Source organism: Macrosteles quadrilineatus, unplaced genomic scaffold (genome assembly GCF_028750875.1).
Source record: "Macrosteles quadrilineatus isolate MER2022 unplaced genomic scaffold, UCM_ALF_1.0 Scaffold_2__2_contigs__length_208266976, whole genome shotgun sequence".
In the NCBI taxonomy this organism is placed as follows: Eukaryota; Metazoa; Arthropoda; class Insecta; order Hemiptera; family Cicadellidae; genus Macrosteles; species Macrosteles quadrilineatus.
This window is the reverse complement of record NW_026542595.1, coordinates 148,645,674-148,669,811: the sequence shown is the minus strand read 5'-3', so window position 1 is coordinate 148,669,811 and position 24,138 is coordinate 148,645,674. Positions and strand designations below refer to the sequence as shown.

Genomic DNA, 24,138 nt, shown 5'->3' with positions numbered 1-24,138 from the left:
TTAGTAGTGGCTGATCAGCTGTTCATTGACATTGTGGATAGTGGAGTGTTTCTATCATTTCATCACTGGTGTTTTCTTTAAGGATTTAACTGTAAGTTGTAAGATTCAGTAATATTTTGTTTCCGTTGTAAAATGTTAGTTTCTGTTTCCCTATATTATTATTATTTTAGCGAATTTCCCTATAGGGAATAAGCTATTACCGTAGTACTCATGGTAAGACCTGGACCTGGGACCGATTTACTTTTTCGTTTGAGGTCCCTAGAGGCCAAAAACACCATCCGTTGAAATTCATATATATATATATTTATTTATTGAATAAATATATCGTTCACTATTGAGGGCTACTATTATTATTAATAAATGAAATAAATAATTAAACATTTAGTACCCTTTAAGTTATTAATTTATTGAATAAACTTACATGTTTCGGCTCTTAGGTCATGATCACAGTTATGAACAAATAGTAAATAAATAGAAATGTAAATAATAAATAAGTAAATTATCATATGATTTCAGAATTTTGTCTAGTATATAGCACGAATACTAGAAAAATACCGGTATGGATCATAAACATAAACAAATGACGTTGTTGGCCCGAATCCTATACTAATAGCATTGAACATATGTTTTGGCAGTTCCATTTAAGCAATGTTAAATCATGTTTATTTTCGGGCCAAAAACGTCATTTGTTTATGTTTATGATCCATACCGGTATTTTTCTAGTAAACGTGGCAGGGGCGGCTCCAGGAATATTTTCTTGGGTAGGCCTGACATATATCATGAAAGAGTTTGATTGGGGGACGAGAGGTTTGAAGACTTTCCCCGCAAAAAGGAAGGAATTTAAAAATTTACATGCAAAATAATAAGTTTGAATGCTTTCCCTTTATTTTCATATAATCAAATTTCTTTACTTATTTATATATTTTTTAAATCTACCAAAACTTAGGGTAGGCCTGGGCCTACCTGGCCTGCCCTCTGGAGCCGCCCCTGAAACGTGGCATATAGGTTGGCTAAGGTGTTGTTTTCTTTTGATTTATTATATAAGATTTTTTCATATACAGTATTATGTTTTCTTTTTGAATTTGCATTGTATTAAGTATGTTTTCAGGATCTTTTTTATGGTTTCTATATATGTGGAATTCTTCTTTAATATATATATATATATATATATTTAATATATATATTTATATATATATATATATATATATATGTGTCCGTTAGCACGATAACTCGAGCAAAAATCATCCGATTTTGATGAAATTTGGTACAAACGTGTAAACCTACGTTTATTCGAACGAGTTCGCGAACCAGCATGATCGGACTATGGGAACAGGGGTTTATGGGGGGTTTTACGGGGTAAAAATTGGTTTTTCCCATTTTTGACCCTAAAAAATTAAAATTTAGCATTTTCTTTCCAAACTATTTTGTAGAGCTTAAAAAAAACAAATAATTTGGTATGTTGAAGCGATGTTATGCGCCTAAAAGCTACCGAGAAAGTTCCAAAAAACTGTAAATTTAAAATTCCCATGTTATTCTTATGGAGAATAAGTAAACCAGTAAACTGTTGTAGTTTGCTTGTTTATGAACATATTTTGATCAAATTTGGAAAACGCATTCATTTTATACTAAACCATTAACATTAAAAAAAAAAAAACACCCCTTTTTACCCTCCCTGTTGCAGCAAACCTAAGTACTTATTAAACTAATGATATTTAAATAGGGAATAAATGTGATATTTTTAAGGAGACATTTTAGTGTAAATCCAATCAGGCAAATGGAAATTCGCTTAGTCTGCAGGTTTGCTGCGGCAGGGGTATTTTGTTTGGTTTTGTTTTGAGTTAGATAACTTGATGCGTTTTAAAAGCTGACTGTAAGTTTCTTTATCTAGGCAAATTAATAAAAGCCTATTTAGTAAGGACAGCTGGTTACAGTTTCAAACCATGAAAAAGCTAATGACTTTTTTCAGGATCGAACCACTGATTCTTAAACCAGCACAAAACATCCATTTGCCATTTGAGAGTTAGTTGCCATTTTTTGAAAAAATAGGACATTATTGAATTGGTGATGAGACTGACAAACAGTATTCAATGTATTTTTTTAAAATTCCAGCTTAAGTTACTAAAACACTGAAAATGTTTCACTGTTATTTTCATAACAAACTCTGTTGGCATTAAAATTGATTCATTAAAAACAACAGCTTAATAACATCATTTTGGAATCAGAGAAGAAACTGACGGGATTAATGTTACCTATATTTGTAGTTACATTTTGTATATCTCTAGGAATGGTCTTTCATCCACTTGATCATGCTTTCTTATTATAAACAAATATTGCATTCATTCATACAGATATTCAAGGTACCTATTCAACAAGGTTTTTCCATTTTGACTTTATCTAATTACTGACCTATTTCATAAGCTTGACATTAGCATGGGCGTCCATAATACTTTTCTATAGGGGGGGGGGGGGCTGGGAAGATTTGGAATAAACCCCAGTAAAAAGTTTGGTCTTAGGAGTACTTAAGAAAATACCCCCGCCCGCAGCAAACCTGCAGACTAAGCGAATTTCCATTTGACTGATTTGATTTACACTGAAATGTCTACTTAAAAATACAACATTTATTCCCAATTTAAATAGAATCAGTTTAACAAGTACTTAGGTTTGCTGCATCAGGGAGGGTAACACTGTTTTTTTTTTTGTAAAATGTTAATAGTTAGTAAGAAATAAAAACGTCTTCCAAATTTGATCAAAATATGTTCATAAACAAGCAAACTACAACAGTTTACTTATTCTCCATAAGAATAACATGGGAATTTTAAATTTACAATTTTTTTGAATTTTCTCCATAACCATTAGGCGCATAATCACGCTTCAATATACTAAATTATTTGTTTTTTTAAGCTCTACAAAATGGTTTTGAAAGAAATTGCTAAATTTTATGTTTTTTGGGTCAAAAATGGGAAAAACCTATTTTTACCCCATAAAACCCCCCGTAAACCCCCCTTCCCATGGTCCGATCATGCTGAATCGCGAACTCGTTCGAATAAACGTAGGTTTACACGTTTGTACAAAATTTCATCAAAATCGGATCATTTTTGCTCGAGTTATCGTGCTAACGGACACATATATATTGAACCATGCCCTCGCGCCTGCACCCAGACTAACGAAAAGGAAGCGTGATCCATGCGCAGGCCCGAGGAGCGGCTCACAAAACTTTACTTAACAAAATGAGAACCATGGATGGAGGCTCAAGAACAACACGCCATTTGAGAGAAACGAGCTGTAATTAACCATTTAAAAGAATAACACAACAACAATAATTAACAATAATACATGAATTAAATACTCTCAATTAAACTTTAAAAAATTTTGATACCCGTTTACCCTACTAACTTACAATTATTTCATTAATCATTTTCAAATAGGCTAAATTTCAAAAATAAATCTTACTAGCTTTTACCTTTCAAAAAAACTTTTAAATTAACAAATTACAACAATGATATATATAATGACTCTTATAATAAATTCATTTTATCTGGTAACTATAGAAACTTTAGGGGCCCCAAATTAGAATTCAATAGAATATTTAATAAAATTATAAAATTTAAAAAAGATCAACAAGTAGCCTAAAGAATTAAAATTTAAAAAGAATAACAATTAATAAACTATGTATAGGCCTATAACAATAATAATTTCAAATAGTCTCTTGGGTTGCTTTTTTTTATAAATAAAATCAAAAAACATAACGACAGTGGGTAACTTGCGGTAGTGCGGTTGGGTTTTGGGCCAGGTCTAGAAGTTCAGCACCGGAGGGGGAACCAAGCAGGGCGGAGAGGGGGCCAAGGTCTACGAGGCAGCCATGAGTTACAAATTTCCTCCGCCAAGGTCGAAACGGTCCAGTGCATAGTCCTCCTCACGGGCCCCAAAAGGCGCGCGTGGCGCGATAAATTTACACCATTGCGTAGCAGAACAAAAGTAAAGAACAATTAACAAAACTGCTTTGCAAAAAATAAAGCATAGAAACAGATGTTAAAGGATAAATTTGTTCTGAAAATCCTCTGCGAGGCAAACGGCTCTCACGTCGCTGAACCTATGAGTTGCTGGCGGAAAGAGTAAGAAAAACAAGACTCACAGCCTTGTTCGGGGTCGTGAAAGTGACAACGAAACACTGAACTAGCCTACTATAAAAAAAAACTTGAACCATTGATCATGAGTCGTGACATTCGCCCGGTGGAAATAGTCACGGCTCAACCTCCCTCCCCAAAAGAGGACACTCCTCTCCAAAAGGGACAAACAAACAAGCCTCTCCCCCACTTCCTGAAAAGAGATTGACCTGAAAGACAACTCAAGTGTCTGTGGTGGGGAACGCCAAGGGACTTCCAAACTGAGGGGAAAACTCACCCCCAGGGTTTGCTCTGGCCAGAGCTGGAAAATTTTGTGAGGGAAATTCCTTCGCAGAACACAGGGGACAGGAGAAGTGATCAGGTTCTCTGGCCCAGTGCACTTCCCACCCAGACACAAGAGGAAAGAAAATTGCCTACGGAAGAGTTCCGCGGAAGGGCTTGAGATGAGAAATGTGCGCCCTCCGGAACACTTTTCCAGTCCGCGGATCTCCAAGCTCCGCCGTGACAGGCGTCAAAAACCTCAGGATGCGGTGGGGACCTGACCACCGATGACACAACTTTGCAGCTCTCTTGTCCACAGCCGAACTGGCTGGATGAGCTTTACAAAACACCAAATCCCCCACCTGGAAAGGGTTGTCTACTCTACCACGATTGTGCTTCCTCCGGACCAATTCCCTAGCTCTGATCAAGTTTCTCCTGGCCGCTTGCCAAGTTGCCTTGACATCAGCCGCACCAGGAGGTGGCAGAAGGTCGCCAATTCCCCACACATTCGCTAACGGGTTGTTAGGCGGATAGCCTAGAAACAGCTCGAAAGGGACCGCCTTGTGACTCTCATGGTGAGCAGTATTGAAAGCAAACTGAAGCCAAGGGAGTTCCTGATCCCAGGTGGTCTGCTTGTCAGCATGGAAAGCTATGAGAGCGGAACGAAGATTGCGATTGAACCTTTCAGCATGAGAAGGCTGTGGATAGTAAGGGGAAGTAGTCACATGGCGGATTCCGTGCCCAAAGCACATTCTTTTGAACAGATGGGAAACAAACTGTGTTCCGTTGTCGGAAACAATGGTGGCGGGTATTCCAAAATGTTGGAAGAGGTGTGTTCGAAGTACCTGCACGGTGAGCTGTGCAGTGGCATTCCTTAAGGGAAAAAGCCAACAAAACTTGGAGAAGGCATCCACACAAACAAGTAGGAACTTATTTCCTGACTTGCTACGCGGGAGAGGCCCTACATAGTCAATGAAAACCTTCTCCAAAGGTCTTTCCGCCACCTCAGATGACAACAAACCAAACTTAGAGTTTTGAGCGGGCTTGCTCAGTGAGCACGTTTGACAAGAACGCACCCTAGCAGCAAGATCCCGATCCATACCCTTCCAGATGAACATTTCCCTAACCTTCGCAATGGTCTTGTGGATACCTAGATGCCCACCCACAGGAGAAGAATGAAAATACTCAAAGACCATAGGGATTAGAAGACTAGGCAGCACAACTTTAGGTTTACCTCGCTGCCGAGCGCGACAGCAAAGGGCACCCTGGGACAGAAAATATGGGGGGTGGGCTCCCCCATTTTGAAGCTCACCAATGATCTTTGCCAGCTCAGGATCCTTCAGCTGATGGGGAATGAAATCAGAAAAGGCAAGTGGAAACTCCAAGAGCACGGCACAACCCGGTTGCTCTTGGTCAGAAGGAGGATCGTCGGGTGAATGGTACATCCTAGATAGTGTGTCCGCAATCACATTCTGAGTGCCTCGAACGTGTTGCACTTGGAACTTAAGGGACGATATTTGGACAACCCAACGACCAATTTTCCCAAGCTGGCGTGGATGTGCAAGAAGCCACGAGAGTGCCTGGTTGTCGGTTTCCAATAAAAACTCCTTGTGCTCCAAAAAGCGTCTGAATTTATTGACTCCAAACACGACAGCCAAACACTCGAGTTCATACACCGAAGAGCTTTTCTTTTCGCAGGGACTCAAAGTGCGTGAGGCGTACGCAATTGGCTGCCTAACACCATCCACCTCTTGTGACAACACAGCCGCAATTGCGACGGAGGAAGCATCTGTTTGCAAGACAAAGTTTTGATTGAAATCCGGCATCGCCAAAACAGGGGGCTGCATGATAGCCTCCTTGAGAAGGTCAAAAGACGTCTGCTGCGCTTCACCCCAGACAAACTTGGCGCCCTTCTTCCGAAGCTCATTGAGAGGAGCCGCCAATTCAGCAACATTGGGTATGAAGCGTCGGTAAAAACCTACCATGCCGATGAACCTAGCAATACCCTTGACATCTCTGGGAGGAGGAAACTCCCTGATAGCCTGGGTTCTAGCGGGGTCGATGCAGACGCCTCTATGAGAGATAAGATGACCAAGGAACGAAATTTCCGGCTTTGCAAAACTAACCTTGTCAGGATTCACGGTAAGGCCAGCCCTATTCAATCTACTCATGACTTCTTCAAGATGAATCAGGTGATCTTCGAAGCTCTCACTGTACACCAAGAGATCGTCGAGGTAATTGAACACAAACTTGAACTTGACATCATGAAAGATGGAATCAAGGAGTCTGGTGAGAGTCTGGGCCCCCACAGCAAGACCCATCGGAACTCTTGTGAACTGATACAAATTCCACGGAACGCAGAAAGCAGTGAGAGGTCGAGACTCAGGTTTCAAAGGAATCTGATGATAGGCCTGATTCAGATCAAAAACAGAAAAATACTTGGCCTTACCGAACCAATCAAACGCAGAATGCAAATCGGGGAGAGGCGCAGAGTCGATTTCAATTTGCGCATTCAATTTGCGATAGTCCAAAACCATTCGGGACTTGCCATTGGGTTTTGGGACGAGAAAAGCTGGACTAGCGTAGCTCGAACGGGAAGGTTCAATGACACCATTTTCCAGAAGTTCGTCAATGATTTTTCTGAGAGTTTCCATTTTGGGTGGAGCTAATTTGTATGGGTGAGAGCGAACGGGACGGGTATCTGTTAGACAAATCTCGTACTCTAACAGGTTAGTGACTCCAAGCTTTGGCGTCAGCACATCTGGGAAACGAGAACACAAGGTTCTGATGGCTTCAGCCTCGCAAGTAGTCAGATGCCCTAACGGATCAATTGTTGGCTTGCTGGGTATCTCAGGCTCGACTACCGCAGCACCACCACCAATTTCATCAGCAAAAGATATTAATACCCGCCTCGCAAATCGGAAAAAACACTGACCTCTGCCTAAATCCAAAATTAGGCCAGTGTGCTTGATAAAATCCGCTCCCAAAATGACAGGGAAACAAAGGTCCTTAGCCACCCAAAAACTCCAAACCCAAGAAAAATGTTCAATTTTGAACTTGAAACGGGCTTCATAGATGATGGGAAGGGGTGAATTTGACGCAGTCCAGCAGATAGGGGTTTTTCGCTCAACTTGCTTGATAAGCCCAGACGATTCAAGTTTTTCAAAAAGGGACAAGGAAATGAGGCAACGGGCTGACCCAGAATCCACTAGGGCCTTCTGCACCGTGGAACCTATGAAGATGTTGAGACGTGGGCAAGTTGAGCGCGCCGCTTTCACGCCCATGGTAGCAAGGCCCGCAATCCCCCGCAGCAGAGGCTCGGTCACAGGCACAACACTCCCAGAAGGGGAGGCAACAGAAACATTAACTGACTTTAACTTAGACTTTGACTTACTTGAAAAAACATTCAAATTATTGCCCTTTACATTATCACCAACAACCTCACAGGAAGGATTGGGCAATTTTTCCTCCTGTGAGCAAACTAGTTTTTTGGACCACGTCCAAAATTTCCACCTTGACGGCAATGCCGCCGAATGTGACCTGGTTGCCCACAACCAAAACAAACAACAGGTTGCCTCTGCCACTGCGGCGGTTCAGGACCCAACACTCCCACGGGTGCTACGACAGCATGATGACCAGCTAGGGGAAGATGCCCCGCCGCTTGGTCTCTCTGAAAATCAGCGTCCTGGACAGATCTCGAAAGGATGGAAAGTCTGTCCAGATCCGCAAAAGATGAAGGCCGTGGTGCAAAAACCAGACGGGAGCGTTCCTCAGGCTTCAACCCCTGAAGCACAATGTCAATGAGCTCAAGCTCACTGATCCCCAAACGCAAGACCCTTTCCACCGTGCGAATGTCCCCCACGTACTGGCTGAGAGACTCGGCTGGCTGCTGAGGACGAAAAACTCTCTCAACTTTCAGCTTCTCCATGACCCGACGGGGCATGAAAAGCTCCAAAACTTCTTTATGAAAAACATCAAAGGTGACGCCTCTGCGCAAACAATCAAGCAATCTGTCCCCCAACGGTTTCAGACAGTATGGAGCAATGAGTTCCATCAAAGTTGCGTCTGACATGCCAGGGTATTCACGCATGCGCAAAACACTCTCCAGAAAAAAACAAAGACCATTCACATCTAACCCGTCCACCGGCCGGAAACCACTCAGGACAGAGGCAAGGGGATGGGGAAGTTTGCCAAAGGAGTTAGAGATGGAAGGGGAACTATGAACTTGAGAAGGAAAGGGAGATGGGGACTGGACATTCAGCGTAGCCGCAGCCAAGGTGGACGTGTGAGAGGGGGACGGTGTGACATTTGCATTTGACATTTGAACATTTGCAGGCAACTGGAGCAGTGTACTTGGCGTAGGCGGAGCCTGGGGGGTACCCACTGGAGCCACAACTTCAACAACAGACCTTGGCACTTCGTTTGAAATTTCCAAAGAACGGTTGTCTTCAAAAATTTCGACTTTCTCTTTGACAGACTTTCCTGCCTTAATACTCTCCAAAATTCCTTCCAGCTCAAGAATTCTGGCTTCCACCCAGCTCTTGTCCTCATCTTGGATTTCAGGTTGCCCTGAAACCAAGAGCAGACGCTTACGCCAGTGCGTCAGCTGTGTGATAGCCGAACCCTTAGCTGAGCCCATAGGCAAACTACTCCAACTATCAATTTCCCCACTTAGCTCTTCCATCCTCTCTTTACATGCCTCCAGTTCCTCATCCAAACTGAGCGACTCAACCCAAGCTTGAGGCATGCTAGCAATTTGTCTGAACTGTGTACGCAAAGTGCGTACATCAGTTCCAGGAGTCTCCCCCCGGGACCGCACCTCGTACACCAGCTCCGGCTTCCTCAAATATTCCGGCACAATTGACGCCATACCGAGTCTCAACCAGTACTTGACTCAAAACAGACAACAAAAATTTTTTCACAAAACAAACACAGAAATTTAATTCCTAAGGCTTCTGGACGTTGATGCCTACGCACCTGATGGGGCCCAAAAGAAGAACCTGCCCATTCATACCGCAAGTACCGCAAGAAAAAACAACAACAAATGACCCACGAACGTACACACACACAAACATACACCGATACATACACTAGACAACACCTAACACTTGTGTGATGGGGTGTACACACAAACCTTTTTTTTTTTTTTTTTTTTTTTTTGACACATGACCATGCTTTTGACACTCTTGCTCCCGAAGGATGCAAGTCATTACCACCGATTCCACCCGGTGCCTCGGCCAAAGGGCGAGCTCCTAATAAAATGTGTTTACGCCCCACCACAACAACAACAAGACCTTTTTCCAAAACTGCCAGGCCAGAACATTTCCAAGAAACCAATCCATCCACGGCTCTTCAAAACAAAACAAAAAACAGAACGCGGACAGCGATCGCATCTCTAAGTATCCGAGTCGTGAAACCAAGTTTCACGACAAGGCACCCAGGACGCAACCCACTAACCACGCTCTGCTACCAGATGAACCATGCCCTCGCGCCTGCACCCAGACTAACGAAAAGGAAGCGTGATCCATGCGCAGGCCCGAGGAGCGGCTCACAAAACTTTACTTAACAAAATGAGAACCATGGATGGAGGCTCAAGAACAACACGCCATTTGAGAGAAACGAGCTGTAATTAACCATTTAAAAGAATAACACAACAACAATAATTAACAATAATACATGAATTAAATACTCTCAATTAAACTTTAAAAAATTTTGATACCCGTTTACCCTACTAACTTACAATTATTTCATTAATCATTTTCAAATAGGCTAAATTTCAAAAATAAATCTTACTAGCTTTTACCTTTCAAAAAAACTTTTAAATTAACAAATTACAACAATGATATATATAATGACTCTTATAATAAATTCATTTTATCTGGTAACTATAGAAATTTTAGGGGCCCCAAATTAGAATTCAATAGAATATTTAATAAAATTATAAAATTTAAAAAAGATCAACAAGTAGCCTAAAGAATTAAAATTTAAAAAGAATAACAATTAATAAACTATGTATAGGCCTATAACAATAATAATTTCAAATAGTCTCTTGGGTTGCTTTTTTTTTTATAAATAAAATCAAAAAACATAACGACAGTGGGTAACTTGCGGTAGTGCGGTTGGGTTTTGGGCCAGGTCTAGAAGTTCAGCACCGGAGGGGGAACCAAGCAGGTGAAGCAGGGCGGAGAGGGGGCCAAGGTCTACGAGGCAGCCATGAGTTACAAATTTCCTCCGCCAAGGTCGAAACGGTCCAGTGCATAGTCCTCCTCACGGGCCCCAAAAGGCGCGCGTGGCGCGATAAATTTACACCATTGCGTAGCAGAACAAAAGTAAAGAACAATTAACAAAACTGCTTTGCAAAAAATAAAGCATAGAAACAGATGTTAAAGGATAAATTTGTTCTGAAAATCCTCTGCGAGGCAAACGGCTCTCACGTCGCTGAACCTATGAGTTGCTGGCGGAAAGAGTAAGAAAAACAAGACTCACAGCCTTGTTCGGGGTCGTGAAAGTGACAACGAAACACTGAACTAGCCTACTATAAAAAAAAAAAACTTGAACCATTGATCATGAGTCGTGACATTCGCCCGGTGGAAATAGTCACGGCTCAACATATATATATATTTAAATATATATATAAATATATATATATATATGAATTTGAACGGATGGTGTTTTTGGCCTCTAGGGACCTCAAAACGAAAAAAAAAATCGGTCCCGCGTCCAGGTCTTACCATGAGTACTACAGTAATAGCTTATTCCCTATATGGGAAATTCGCTAAAAAAATGATTAAAATTTTGATCTTAAATGTTTGCTTTTACACTTTTTATCCTCTAAATTTGCACCTGAAAAAAAATCTGTTGTTTTGTGCAGAACTCCTAGACTAAATACACTATCTTTTCCAAATTTCCCATAAGAAAAAAAACTTGGTTTTCCCGGTCTCAATTCCTAGTCTCCAAGGCGTGTACCTTATACTAGCAGACTTCGGGTCCGAAAACTCCATATTTTCGGGTCTGGTCAGACCAACGGTTGGCACGAGAGATTCTTACGGGCATAAAATGATTGTTGGTCCAAGATTGGATTTAGTTGAGCCGAACCGAGCGCAAACTTCTGCGTCTGTGGAGAGCGTAATACGAAGATGCGCGATAGAAAATTGACTATTTTACAGTGATCGTGGAAGACAATGATGTCCCGTGACCACGGAAGATGTCTAAGATTTTTGTTAACCCCGGAATATGATCATGATTTCGTCGGGACTACTGAAGATATTCTAAATTTTTCCATGCCCACGGAAGACGTTCTCGATTGACTGCGGAATGTGCTCGATCTGACTTTGTCCTCGGAAGATGTTCTTCATTTTGAGGTGACCTCGTAGAATGATTTTGATATTGATGTGACTGCGGAATATGTTCTTGATTTTGTCGCGACCGCTGAAGATGTTTTTGATTGTGCCATGACTGTGGAAGATGTTCTCGATCTTGCAGTGACTACGGGACATGTTCTTGATTTTGCCGCGACCTCGGAAGGTGGTTACGGTTTCACCGTTTCCATGTATGACGATTGCATAATTTCACTCTGACTGCAGATTAAAAAAGGTTTTCCCAATGTGAGTTCAAAATTCCCGCATAGTTCCTGATTCAATAAATTTACGCAAAAATCCCGGAATTCTTAGTCTGTATGGTCACCCTTGTAAGGTCTGAAAGGGGAGGATCAAGCCCCCTCTTGCCCATATGTATGGACGCCCATGGACATAAGTATTTGATTTTGAGTACTGGTATACTCAACACATATAGCATGTATATTTTTACCTTGTTCATTCACCTTTTTTATCGCCTATGATCTTAAGTAGTTTGTATTCACCAATTCACCCAATTGAATACAAAAAAGATGAACAGGCAACAATAAAGATGTATAAAATTATTCATGTTCTTAAACCTGGAAACCTTTGAGGAGCGAAGTTCTCCCACCACTTTTTTCTGGTTGCTGTATGTATGCATGCAGCTGATTGATGTGTTGACAAATATCAGCTGTTTTAATATGGCAGGTTCAAGACGTGGAGGGGATAGATTTCTTCCCCTGAAACCACCTAAATATTGTGAACTGAGTATAAATAAATAGATAAATTTTGTCAAAACTGTGAATTTTTTCACCCTCCATAATTCTTTAGTTAGGTACACACTTCATAGGCGTTTGATTGTTGAAAATTAAAACAAATGTTTTAGGATTCAGTGCAACCTCAGAAAGGTAACCAAAATGCATTAGAAGTCATCGTACTAATATTATAAGTGAGAAAGTTTGGATGTATGGATGGTTGTATGGATGTGGATGTATGTATGGATGGATATATGGATGTTGATGTAATGGATGAATGGATGGATGGATGGATGTTTGTGACAAGTAAATGCAATAAATACTTGTCGGTTTGAGCTGAAATTTGGTGTGAAGATAGCTCACATTCCTGATTAACATATAGACGCATTCTTATCTCAAAAATCCTTTTGGGCTCCGCCCCAGTGGCTCTGGAGTTTCCCACGTTAATCTTATGAATATTCATCTTATTTATAAGGAACTAGCTGGCCCAACAGAACAGACGTCGTCCTGTCCTAATGTGGTTTTATGTCAAATACTCGTTCATTTTCAAGATGAGCTCGTTCGCTGCGCTCACTTTCCTTCAGGTTTAGCTCGTTTACTACGCTAACTCGCCTCCAGGTTGAAATACTTTCCCTAGGCTCATACTTTCCCTAGACATTTGGGTTGCAAATTAGCTGTTGTCATAAATTTAAAAAAATAATAGTGCTGCACCCTGTTGGTAAACCTATTAACTTTTTAATGCTATTGAACATCACAGAATCAAATTGTTTAGTTGAACCAGCTGTTAAGATTCTTTAATTTCATTTGAATATAAGTACTCCTAAGGTTAACATGGGGAAACTCCAGAGCCACTGGGGCGGAGCCGATTGGACGGATCACGAAATTGATGGTGTATAAACCTATTCCATGATATTCTACACGTATGTACCAAGTTTCGTGACAATGGGTTCAACGGTGTCTGAGCTCATAACGTTCAAACATACAAAATTCCTCTTTTATAAATATAGACTAGCTGAACCCGGCAGACGTTGTCTTGACTTTGACTATTTATAATTTCAGTTCACTCACCTTTAGGTTGGAGCTCGTTCGCTACGCTCACTCACCTTTAGGTTGGAGCTCGTTCGCTGTGCTCACTTGTCTTCAGGTTAGCTCGTTCACAACGCTCACTTGCCTTCAGGTTAGCTCGTTCACTACGCTAACTCGCCTCCAGGTTGAAGTTCGTTCGCTATGCTCACTCACCTTTTGGTTGCAAATTAGCTGTTGTCATAAATGTAAAAGAAATAATAGTGCTGCACCCTGTTGGTAATCCTTGTAACTTTAATGCTATTGAACATCATAGAACAGAACCAACTTGTTTAATTGAAACAGCTGTTAAGATTTATTAATTCCATTTCTCATAAGGTTAACATGGGAAACTCCAGAGCCACTGGGGCGGAGCCGATTGGACGGATCACGAAATTGATGGTGTAGAAACCTATTCCATGAAATTCTACACGTGTGTACCAAGTTTCGCGGGAATTGGTTCAGCGGTGTCTGAGTTTATCACTGCCAAATATATATATATATACAAACATCCTCTTTTATACTTATAGATAAAAGAATTTTGTCAACTGTTTCAACTACACAAGTTGGTTCTATCATAAACCAAAAAGATTTAAATAAAGACCATCAGCCGTGCTGCGGTTACCATAGGATCTGACACACACTGCTTGGAGCGCCATGCAGTTACGGCATAAGCGCTAAGTGAATACACGGCGCTCCCAATGTTGTACGCCAGAACCTATGGTAACTATGGTAACCACAGCACGGCTGACAGTCTATATTCAATTCTTTTTGTCCATGGTTCTATGATATTAAATAGCATTAAAAAGTTATAAGGTTTACCAACAGGGTGCAGCAATATTATTTTTTTTGCATTTATGACAACATCTAATTTGAGCCAACTACCTACAAAATGCTGTGAAAAATGAGAATTTCACTTTTAGCGAATTTCCCATAGGGAATAAGCTATTTTTTTTACTTATTGTTTAGGGGCAGTGCTAGAACATTATGGCTATAGTAGATGTGCTAGCATACCGTAAATTAAAAGAACCAAATTTTCTTAAACCGTGTCCTCTCCCATTGCAAACGCAAAGCACAAGTATAACTGCAATAAGCATTTTACTTATACGCCAACCCCTGTTGGAAGGACAGGTACTCTGCAAGTAGAATAGAAAAAATAGAAAATAAACGGTATCAGCATTCTGACACATACTTTCTCCCAAGTTTGTCAACAACCTTTATCATGTGTAAGCAGTGAGAGTAAATATACGGAAATCGGATTTGTACAGTTTTGTTCAGAATTTAAAGGACTATAACATACTAAATTTTTATCAAAATCGTTCGGACCATTTTTTAGAAAATCAATTTTTTCTGTTATTTTATGGGGCTTTTATGGGAAAATAAAATAATTTTCAATAACTTTTGAACTATAATTTTTACAAAAATGGGATTTGTACCATTTTGTTCAGAATATAAAGGACTATAACATAAAAGTTTGCAAAATTGTCAAATAAATTATATGCTAGAGTGGTATTAAATAAATCCAACAATACCTAAGTAATTCGTGAGAAAACTGTACAAAATAACAAAAAAACAATGGTGGGGAAGGGTTCTAATGTGCATGTGCATTCTGTTCGACACCCTAAATGATCATTCAATCTACTGATGCTGCGATAATGTTGTACCATCACTTGATTACTAAATCTGGTATGTTTGCTCTTATGAAATATATATTGTTAAAACTCGTCTTTATTTTTGTTTTAGTATAAAATGGAAGAGCCCAGTTTGTTGAGTCTACCTCAAGAAGTCCTGATACACATTGGTAGTTTCCTGGACCTGCAGGACCTTCTGGCCTGTTCGGGGACTTGCTCTCAGCTACGCTCGGCTCTCAATGACAACTGGTTGTGGCGAAGACAATGCAGGCCTAGCGTCATCAGCTACATAAACACCAGCAATAGTATCGTCAGTCCTGCGTTCCAGTACACAGAGATCGAAACTTTGGAACCACTCTGCCTCGAACGAATAAATCTGCTTCGGCAAAACCACCTGTTGAGCAACTGGAGACATGGAAGATCAGTAAATCATGAAGCACAAACCTCTGGGAACGGAATCTTTCTGGAGAACAACGACCGACAAATCATCTACGACAACATTTATCTTTTCCTCCACGTCATGAGCACCAATGAAATAAACATTTGGAACATTGAGAACGAGCCATACTTGTACACCACTGTAACATTCAACCTCTACGAGTACAACATGGAGGACGAAGACTGGACAGATATCGTGAGAGTTTGGTATCAAATTGTGGGTGACAAGCTGGTGGTGATTCAGGGAAACTTGATTCAAGTTTATGCAATTCACCTGCCAAATAAGGATGTTCCGTTGAACCATTTGATTTCCATCGACAGAGATGCAGCTGTTCTGGACTTCCAGGAGACTTTGTATACAGATTGTTACAGTTGGATTGTAGGGCATTTGTTGTTTTCCAGACTCTGTTATCTTCCTGTTGTACATGTGTGGGACATCACAACGGGGGAGAAGATCAGAGCTTTACGAGCCCCCACAACAGGATGGGACTTGTACGTGATTTCATTAGACGATGTAAAAAACGTAATTTTTAGTTTAAGAACTGACGACCCTTTCTCAATGGGTCCTGAAGATTATTCTAAGATCACGAATCACATCTCAAGCTACAACGTAGCCAAAGATGAGTTTACACCGATATATCCCAACCTGGCAGGCTGCAAGCCAGTTCATGCTATGCACTATAGGAGCTATGTAGTGTTGTTTTGTATCGATGATATGTTCATTTTTATATGTTCTATTTACGTTTACGACTTTAAAACTTGTACGACAGTGGCACACAGAACATTTTCTGATCTTGTAGGGTTGTACAAGTCACGTATCGTAGAAGACCGTTTAGTTTTAGCTTCTCAAAGCTCAATTGATATTTTGGATTTCACTAGCTTAAATGCCCTGCAAAGCTTAAAAATCGAAGACATTATTGACATTGATTATTTTCCAGTTTTTAGTTCAACGTTCATTGTTACTTCCTCTGTGAAAAGTGAAATTGAAGTTTGGGATATAAACAAAAGTGAGGTAATTCTGAAAATTCCTCTTCAAAGTTTTGTATTTTTAAACGATTCTTGTTCTAAATTGGTTGTTGTATCTGGGCAAAAATTGCTTGTGAAAACATTTTGGTAATACAATGGAATTAGAAGAGGGATTGAAGGTCATCAGTTATGTATCTAATTTTAAATTTAAGCTTTATTCACTAAGCTGTCACTTTCAAAACTATGAAAATAGTCTAATTTAGTTCCTATTTGTAAGTATATTCATTTAAAAACATTATAAAGCGTAGGTTGGATATCATAACGTATATCCCTACCACAAATCATTCTTGCAAAAATAAAAACAAAATAAAACTTTATTTTTATTTATTTAACTTTATTTATAAAAAAAATCAAAATCATGATACGTTGTCTCAATAAATACACATAGAATAAAAGTAATTTTATTTCTTTCTTCACAATAAATTAACATAATTCATATTGGAAAATATTAATGCTACTTTATCACAGTGCCGTCCAGCTACCTTACAGGTATGTCTCATAACCTAGCTAACCAGTTACCACCAGAGAGATGAATAGATTATAACTGGTGTCACCACTCAGTGTTTATAAAGCATGACACTGTTTTTGCTCTTTTTTTATATTTTTCATGTTATTATGTTGGCCATATTGGTTGGTTGGATAGCTGTCAAATTTGATCCAATCAGATAAGGTTATTTACCAAACAGAGACAATGTGACCAAAAGACCTAGCAACAAGCACACGTTACTGTACTTAAATGTTTATCCAGAAAGTAGTGACTCCATTTGTAATCAATTTATCTCTATGGTTACCACCTGCTCAGTGGGATCATCCTAAACCTAAATTGTTAAAAGTTATGGGTTGAACTCCTATAGGAAAACAATGCACAGCATTTTCATATCCTTTCCAACTAACCTCAAACCTTTTGCTTTCTCCAAACCAAATGAACTGTTTGTTGATACAGTACAATGATTAATCCTAGCTTAGTAAGTAGGCTATGTATTACAATAAAATAGTTGGAGTATTAGAGGTTGTAAAGAATTAGTTTCAGTGCTCAGACAAATCTTGGACAATAAATTAATACAATAAATTAACTTGCCGTAGATTTTCTAAACTCTCTCATGACATCCGAACAAGAAAAGTTGAGATTTAACAGTGGAAAAGTGTAAAATATTATAAGTATATACAGATCATTTTCTGGATCTTGTAACTTAAAAAGGCTTAAATAGATCATCACAATTTCTTACACAATAATAAATAGAACTTTTAACTGTTCATTAGAAATTTAGAAGATTTCTAAAGTGAATAGACTTAAATACAACAACATTTACAAATAATATTTAAACGATTAAAATAAAAATAAACTACTACACATTAAAAATACATAAACTCTGATACTTCTACATTGCATTTCTTAAAGTAGTAAATGCAGAGAAATATAAAAAAACATAACAAAGTTCTTTAAGAGTAGAATGTAATTTATTAAGTAGGAGATAAAATACATGTGAAATAGTTTGTGCAATAAATATAGAAAGGTACAAGAATATCACCATCTAACCACCAAAATATCAAAGTAGGATAAGCTTGAATAAAATCTAAAATGACTTTCAATTCCACAAACAGCACGATAATTAGTATCAAAACAGTTAACACTATTACATTACCATTTATGATATTGCATAAAAATAAATATTTTGATTTCAAACATTATTTTGATATTTAACGTTCTTGCTTGTAGAAATAATTTATCATACACAATACACACCAGTAACTAAACTATAGCTTTTTCAACTAAAATAAAAATAAATATTACCATTTACTGTCTTATAAATAATTAATCAATAAATATGAATCAATCTTTAGATAATCTTTTTTAATTTCACTATTTGAAATATAACAAAGTATAAACCCTCCAATGGGTGAAGTGGAAAAATTATAATATTGATGACAGATTTAAGGAAACTACTTTACTGAATGATCCAACAATTAATTGTGTGTTAGCGAATATGATGAAAATAAAAATAATATTCCTAGAGATAAATTCTAAGCGGTGATTAGTTTTAAAATCACCATACATGATTCAATTGCATACATCCTCAATTTGCAATACAGTCATGATATTTGTTCTGAAATTACAGCATTATGACTTCTTACATTCATGGATGTAGCTTCTTACACATCCATTGTGAATGGAGAACTTTCACAAATGATGGAGGAGCATGCACGTTCCTTGCAGAGTGGATTCACACTCTAATATTCTCTTGACTAGACGTGAAGGTCTATTGAGCAACCGGGACTGGGCAGACGAAGGTTTTGACGCAAGTGTGCGGAAATTCAGGTACAAACACAGGCTCGCCTTCTCTGTCCAAGTACTCCGAGTAGAGCAGCGTGTAGACGCAGTGGAAACCGAGACGTTCTACTGCCTTGGCAGAGAAGTGGCTGGTGCAGTCAACACGTACCAGGGGCATACCAAGCTCCTGGGCCAGCAGTCTGTGGAAATAAATAGTGAAAATTATAGTAGTACAGTTTTGTAAAAATCAGATAGCAATGCTACAGAATAAAAGTTATAGTTTTCTAAGAAATTGGAGAGGGTAGGTGAAAAGTTTGTTATGATTGCTGGAAAGAGGAGGGACCTGTTAATAATTAAATACTTTGAACTGAATTGACGACCATATGAAGGTGGGTATTTTAAGCCAAGTATGAATGGAGATGAGTGGCGCAATCTTGTAGTCTTGTTACTGACAAAGGCCCCTCGCCCACTATACGATTTCGGTTGTACGACACTGTGTCGGAACGACAACATTTCAACAGTGAACCATTGGATCTTATGAGAGCTCGCCCACTGTACGATAATCTCACGACTACGACAAACTGTCGTGAAGCAGTCATCCACTGCCATACGTGTTATATAGTCAAAGTGTTACATAGTCAATGGTAAAAGCTAGATGGACGCCCACTCCTTGAGGTATCCATAGTCAACGGTCCATTTGGTTCACATAAATGGGATGTCTTCTTGCAGTATATGGTGCATAATGCGTAAATCACTATGACTATGGTGTTTCATGTATCAGTCAAGTCTTAAGATAGTGATCGAAGTTTTAGAGTCAGCTTCCCTTGAATCATACCCATAGTTATTCACATGTGGTAAAAATATAAAAATCTTTTCTTTTGAGGGTTATTGGGCTTTTAGGCATATCATGGCCCAGAAGGAGAAAAACAATTTAAATTTTGCTTTTTTAAGACTTTGGAAGTTCAACCCATCCAAAAGAAATCTGTCTGATTCATTGTACAACACAAATTGTAGTATGTAACATAGTTCTTAAACATAGTTAAATACGGGTTTATCTCTGAATTATTTAAACCCAGATTAAAATTGTTCATCCAAGATTTGATAATGCTTCTCTGATATCATGAGTTTTGATTCCTTAAAATGTCTTATGTAAATATCTTTTATTTTACAAAGACAATTTAAATAAGGCAGCCAGGAGATCCTCGAACATACTCTGAAAATTTACTTAAATATTGTTAACACTGTCTGCATTTTTTTGGAGGGGGCATAGGCTGTATGCCCCTCATGTTATATTAAACTCTGAGGGGAATCGTTTTGAAACACAAATTTGAACGATCAACTTACTTAGTTTTTTCAAAGAGGTTCTTGGCAATGCCGTGCCCTCTGCAAGCGTCATCTACGGAACAAACCCTGATGTCTAGCAGTTTGTCAACCTGGCAAAGAAAAAGTACATTAATATAACTACTTATGCTTGCTACAAACAGAAATAAAGGAACAAAATAAAATAGAATATTAGAATTTGAATGTGTCATCATCAATCAGTATTCATATATTATAAGGATTATGATTCTGTTTTATGATAGACATTTTCAATTATACAGTTTATTATCTGCAGGCCTACACAAATTCTTAGATTTTAGTATATATTGTGGAAGGTTGAGTACCAAGTAATATGGTGAACATGATCATCACAACCAGTGTTGGATCCAGTGATGGTCAGGATGCATTAACATAATATGTTTGCCATGGATTTCAAACTCATGCAACTGATCACACAAATGACACTATATTTATTCACTTTTCAGTTGGTTTAGGTTTATCCGAAGGATTTTTAGGGATATTTGCAAGCCAATAATGCTTAGATCCTTAGTTATAATTTTTAGTATTCCAAGGAAATTTACCTTCCTACCACAAGGTATAGAGAAGAATGATCATCATCATGATTTCTATACATTTTCCGTAGTCATAAACTTTCCAGTGCGGGAACGCTAACACAATGTTTCAGGAAAAACACGGGTTGCCTAGTAATGTATAGGATTTTATGAAAAAGGAGAGTTGGAACACTGTTCCCACATGTTCCTGTCCCACAAATCACTGATATGTGAAGAAGAGACAGAAAAGGTGAAATGTTAGGCCGGCCACACACAGAACCAGGCAAGGCGGGGCGCGACAGGGCATTTTGCCCCGGTGCGTCTTGTGCGACGGGAATTGCATGGGCGCTTATGGAGCTCCACACACAGGACCAGGCGAGGCAGGGCACGTCGAAAAGACGCCCCCGGGCGCCCTCAGGGCAAAATGCGAAGGTCTCCAAAGTTATGCCCCGAGGCAAGTCGCTGCTGGGCAGAACTTTCTGCGCATGCACGGTCATGTGATTTAATCCCTTACGGGCTAATTTTGATAAGGATTATTTTACAACTGATACAATTTACATACAAGACTGTAACAATTTATACGACCAAAGATTACACCCTTTGATAAGTCTATACAGTGATGATATTACTACAGTGGTTGAATAAATTTAGCTTGGTATTGATAACTGAGGAAAGAGAGGGCCATCGTTCATATATTAAGGGTTCAAAAACCACTCCTCTGGAGGTATGACTTTGAATTTTGTTTTCTATTCTGCTCCCAAGTATAAAGTCAAATTTAAAAGTTGGCTAAATCGGCTCAAGGCTCAGGAATAAAAAATCCTATAATAATTTTCAGGTTTATGGGGGCTAAACTTTTTATTTGACGCGCCCTGCCTCATTCTGTGTATGACAGCAACAAGACAGGGCTTAAGTCAGGCGTCTCGTCGTGCCCTGTCGCGCCCTGACCCGCCTGGTTCTGTGTGTGGCCGGCCTTAAGTTTATCTAATTAACGTTTTGCTTACATCAACTTCTAGAAGGCTCTTTTCAAAAGAAACAATTCTGTGTCATTTTCCTTCCTTAGTGAATCCCAAACTAATTTGATTATTGCTTTCTTGTTCTTTATGAGCTGATTTTTACCTCTGAGAACTGCCCGAAGACGTTTGACTCATTGTAGACAAACTTGAGCAGCTTCTGGATCTTGTCGAACTTAGGATTGGAACATTCTGTGTTGTCCTTGTCACAATCCTCGGGCTGTCGAGACAGGACTCCGTTGATGCAGACTCCCAAGAGCTTACCACTGGGGCTGACGGCCATCAGGGACACACCTTCAAGGAGGAAAAATGTATCAAGCTTTTAGCAAAAAACAAAATCAAAGCTTAGAGATTTTGATTTTGATTTGATTTTCAATCAAGGTTAGAGACAATTATTATATTGTTTACCAATATCTATTTTTGTGATAGGGGTGCAGAGGTACATAGGCACAATCTTTTTTAGTATTATATGTTATAGCTCAGGGTTTTATTCCCTTAGGTCCCATGTTCCAATCCCACTAATCAAATATTTAGTTGTCATGCATATTTTGGCAAAATGAATTTAGCTATTACGTAGTGATCCCTTGGGTCAAAATAAAAAGAAAATCAAGAATAATATTTTCCCAAAATCGCTTTGTAAACCAGATATCTGCCATTTTGTATTTTATACATAAACATTTTTATCTTTGAAAATTTTCAACCGATCTTTATGAAACTTGGTATGTGTAGAAGAGACCCATGTTAGAAAAAAATGCATCTTGATTCAACTTAAAATTTTCAAATGGTGGCCATTTTAATCTTTTAAACTTAAATTACTAAGAAATGGCTGGTTTTATTAAAGAAGAAAATTTTCAACCGATCTTTATGAAACTTGGTATGTGTAGAAGAGACCCATGTTAGAAAAAAATTCATCTTGATTCAACTTAAAATTTTCAAATGGTGGCCATTTTAATCTTTTAAACATAAATTACTAAGAAATGGCTGGTTTTATTAAAGAATGTAAAGAACACTTTTATTTAGCATTTTTAATTCCCTATGAAACGATACCAAGTTCAAAAAGTTCGATTAAGAAATAGTTGAAACATTAAAATTTTTAGTTGTGAAATGGGACAAACCTGACTAGCTTCTGCCTTATTCTACCAAATTTTACAAGTAAGGATTTATCAAAAGGATTTACAGTCAACGATCGAACGTTGACAGTGTTTACGAATTTAGCGCCTGGAAATCGCGAATGCTTGTCCCCAGATCGTCCAGTTTGCAGTACAGCCAAAGTAAAAATGAAGGCGTTTTCAGGATACCACTCGTACAAGTAGAAAGGGCAGAGTGGCGCGTTTATACAATGACATAATAATAGTATACAGGGAAACAAAGTCCCGACACCCGGAACGGTTAAATATTTCTAAAAGTAATAGTTTTACAACTGGGTCACAGTTACTGGGCAATAAAAGAGATACCAGTGATAACCTCTTCAGGTTTACGGCCCACTAGAAGTCAGAAGAACATGTTAAACGTAAGCATAGGTTGATGTACACATAAAATTAAAGGTCTTTACTAGTAGAATATATTGCCGCGAACTTGGACTCAAACGTACCATAGATGTGTTGGTTAGTCTATGGGACTACCAAGTCAAAAATCGCAGCAGTACAAAGATCTCTTGAATCTGCCATTTTGAGTCTTTGAACGGCTGCCATTTTATACGTAAAGTAAATAAAAGAAACGTCTTATAATGCAAAACATATATTTACGCTTATACTGTTACTCAAAAGACGGTAAATATACGGAGTTTCCAATCGAAATCGATCACCACTTACCATCTTTTTTGTATATTTACCATCTTGAGAGTAACAGTAATACGTAAATATGTTTTAAGTGTTATAAGACGTTTCTTTTATTTACTTTCCGTAAATTTAATAACACGTACAATGCTGATCAAGAAGCCATTTTATTTGGTTGTTCTTTTAAGCTCAAATTTGTGGTATTATATTCTACTAAAACACCTTAAATTTTATTTGCGTATCGATTATGCATACGTTTATGTTTTTCTGCAACTTCTAGGAGGGGGCCTCCCTGAGGAGGTAGCGTATAATAGCAATAATGCAAATTTAATGCATCTTTGAATAAGGTTTAGCTGTAATTTTTGACTCGGTTGCACGATTGAGTTCGAGTTTGTGGCATTGTATTTTGCTAACAAAGATTTTTGATTTGATGTGCATATCAATCTGTGCTTACATTTAAGATTTTCTTTTGAATCCTAGTAGGCCGTCCCCTTGAAGAGGTAGCGCATCTTTGAATAATGTGTTAAAATGATCTTAATGTCCAGTAACTTTTTAATGTCCAGTTTTAAAGCTCTATCTATA

The 24,138-nt window shown here is 38.7% G+C and overlaps 2 protein-coding genes across 3 annotated transcripts in view; one reads left to right on the top strand and one right to left on the bottom strand.

The window, feature by feature from the left end:
* On the top strand, nt 1-18,676 carry LOC128987808 (uncharacterized). Its single transcript, XM_054408836.1, has 2 exons — nt 1-91; nt 15,280-18,676. The coding sequence occupies exon 2, from the start codon at nt 15,286-15,288 to the stop codon at nt 16,720-16,722; it is 1,437 nt and encodes a 478-aa protein (XP_054264811.1). The 5' UTR covers nt 1-91; nt 15,280-15,285; the 3' UTR covers nt 16,723-18,676.
* The window catches only part of LOC128987811 (arylalkylamine N-acetyltransferase 1-like), a 98,513-nt gene continuing 91,391 nt past the window's right edge, over nt 17,017-24,138 (bottom strand). For both annotated transcript variants that reach the window (XM_054408838.1, XM_054408837.1), the window contains 3 exons: nt 21,888-22,075; nt 20,245-20,333; nt 17,017-19,100 (listed from right to left, as the gene is read on the bottom strand). In XM_054408838.1, the coding sequence (XP_054264813.1) occupies nt 18,890-19,100; nt 20,245-20,333; nt 21,888-22,075 (488 nt within the window). In that variant the 3' untranslated portion in view covers nt 17,017-18,889. The remainder of the gene's footprint in view (nt 19,101-20,244; nt 20,334-21,887; nt 22,076-24,138) is intronic.

What these genes read in the sequence shown, in the direction of transcription:
- LOC128987808 (XM_054408836.1), top strand. Translation starts at nt 15,286, where the DNA reads ATGGAAGAGCCCAGTTTGTTGAGTCTACCTCAAGAAGTCCTGATACAC.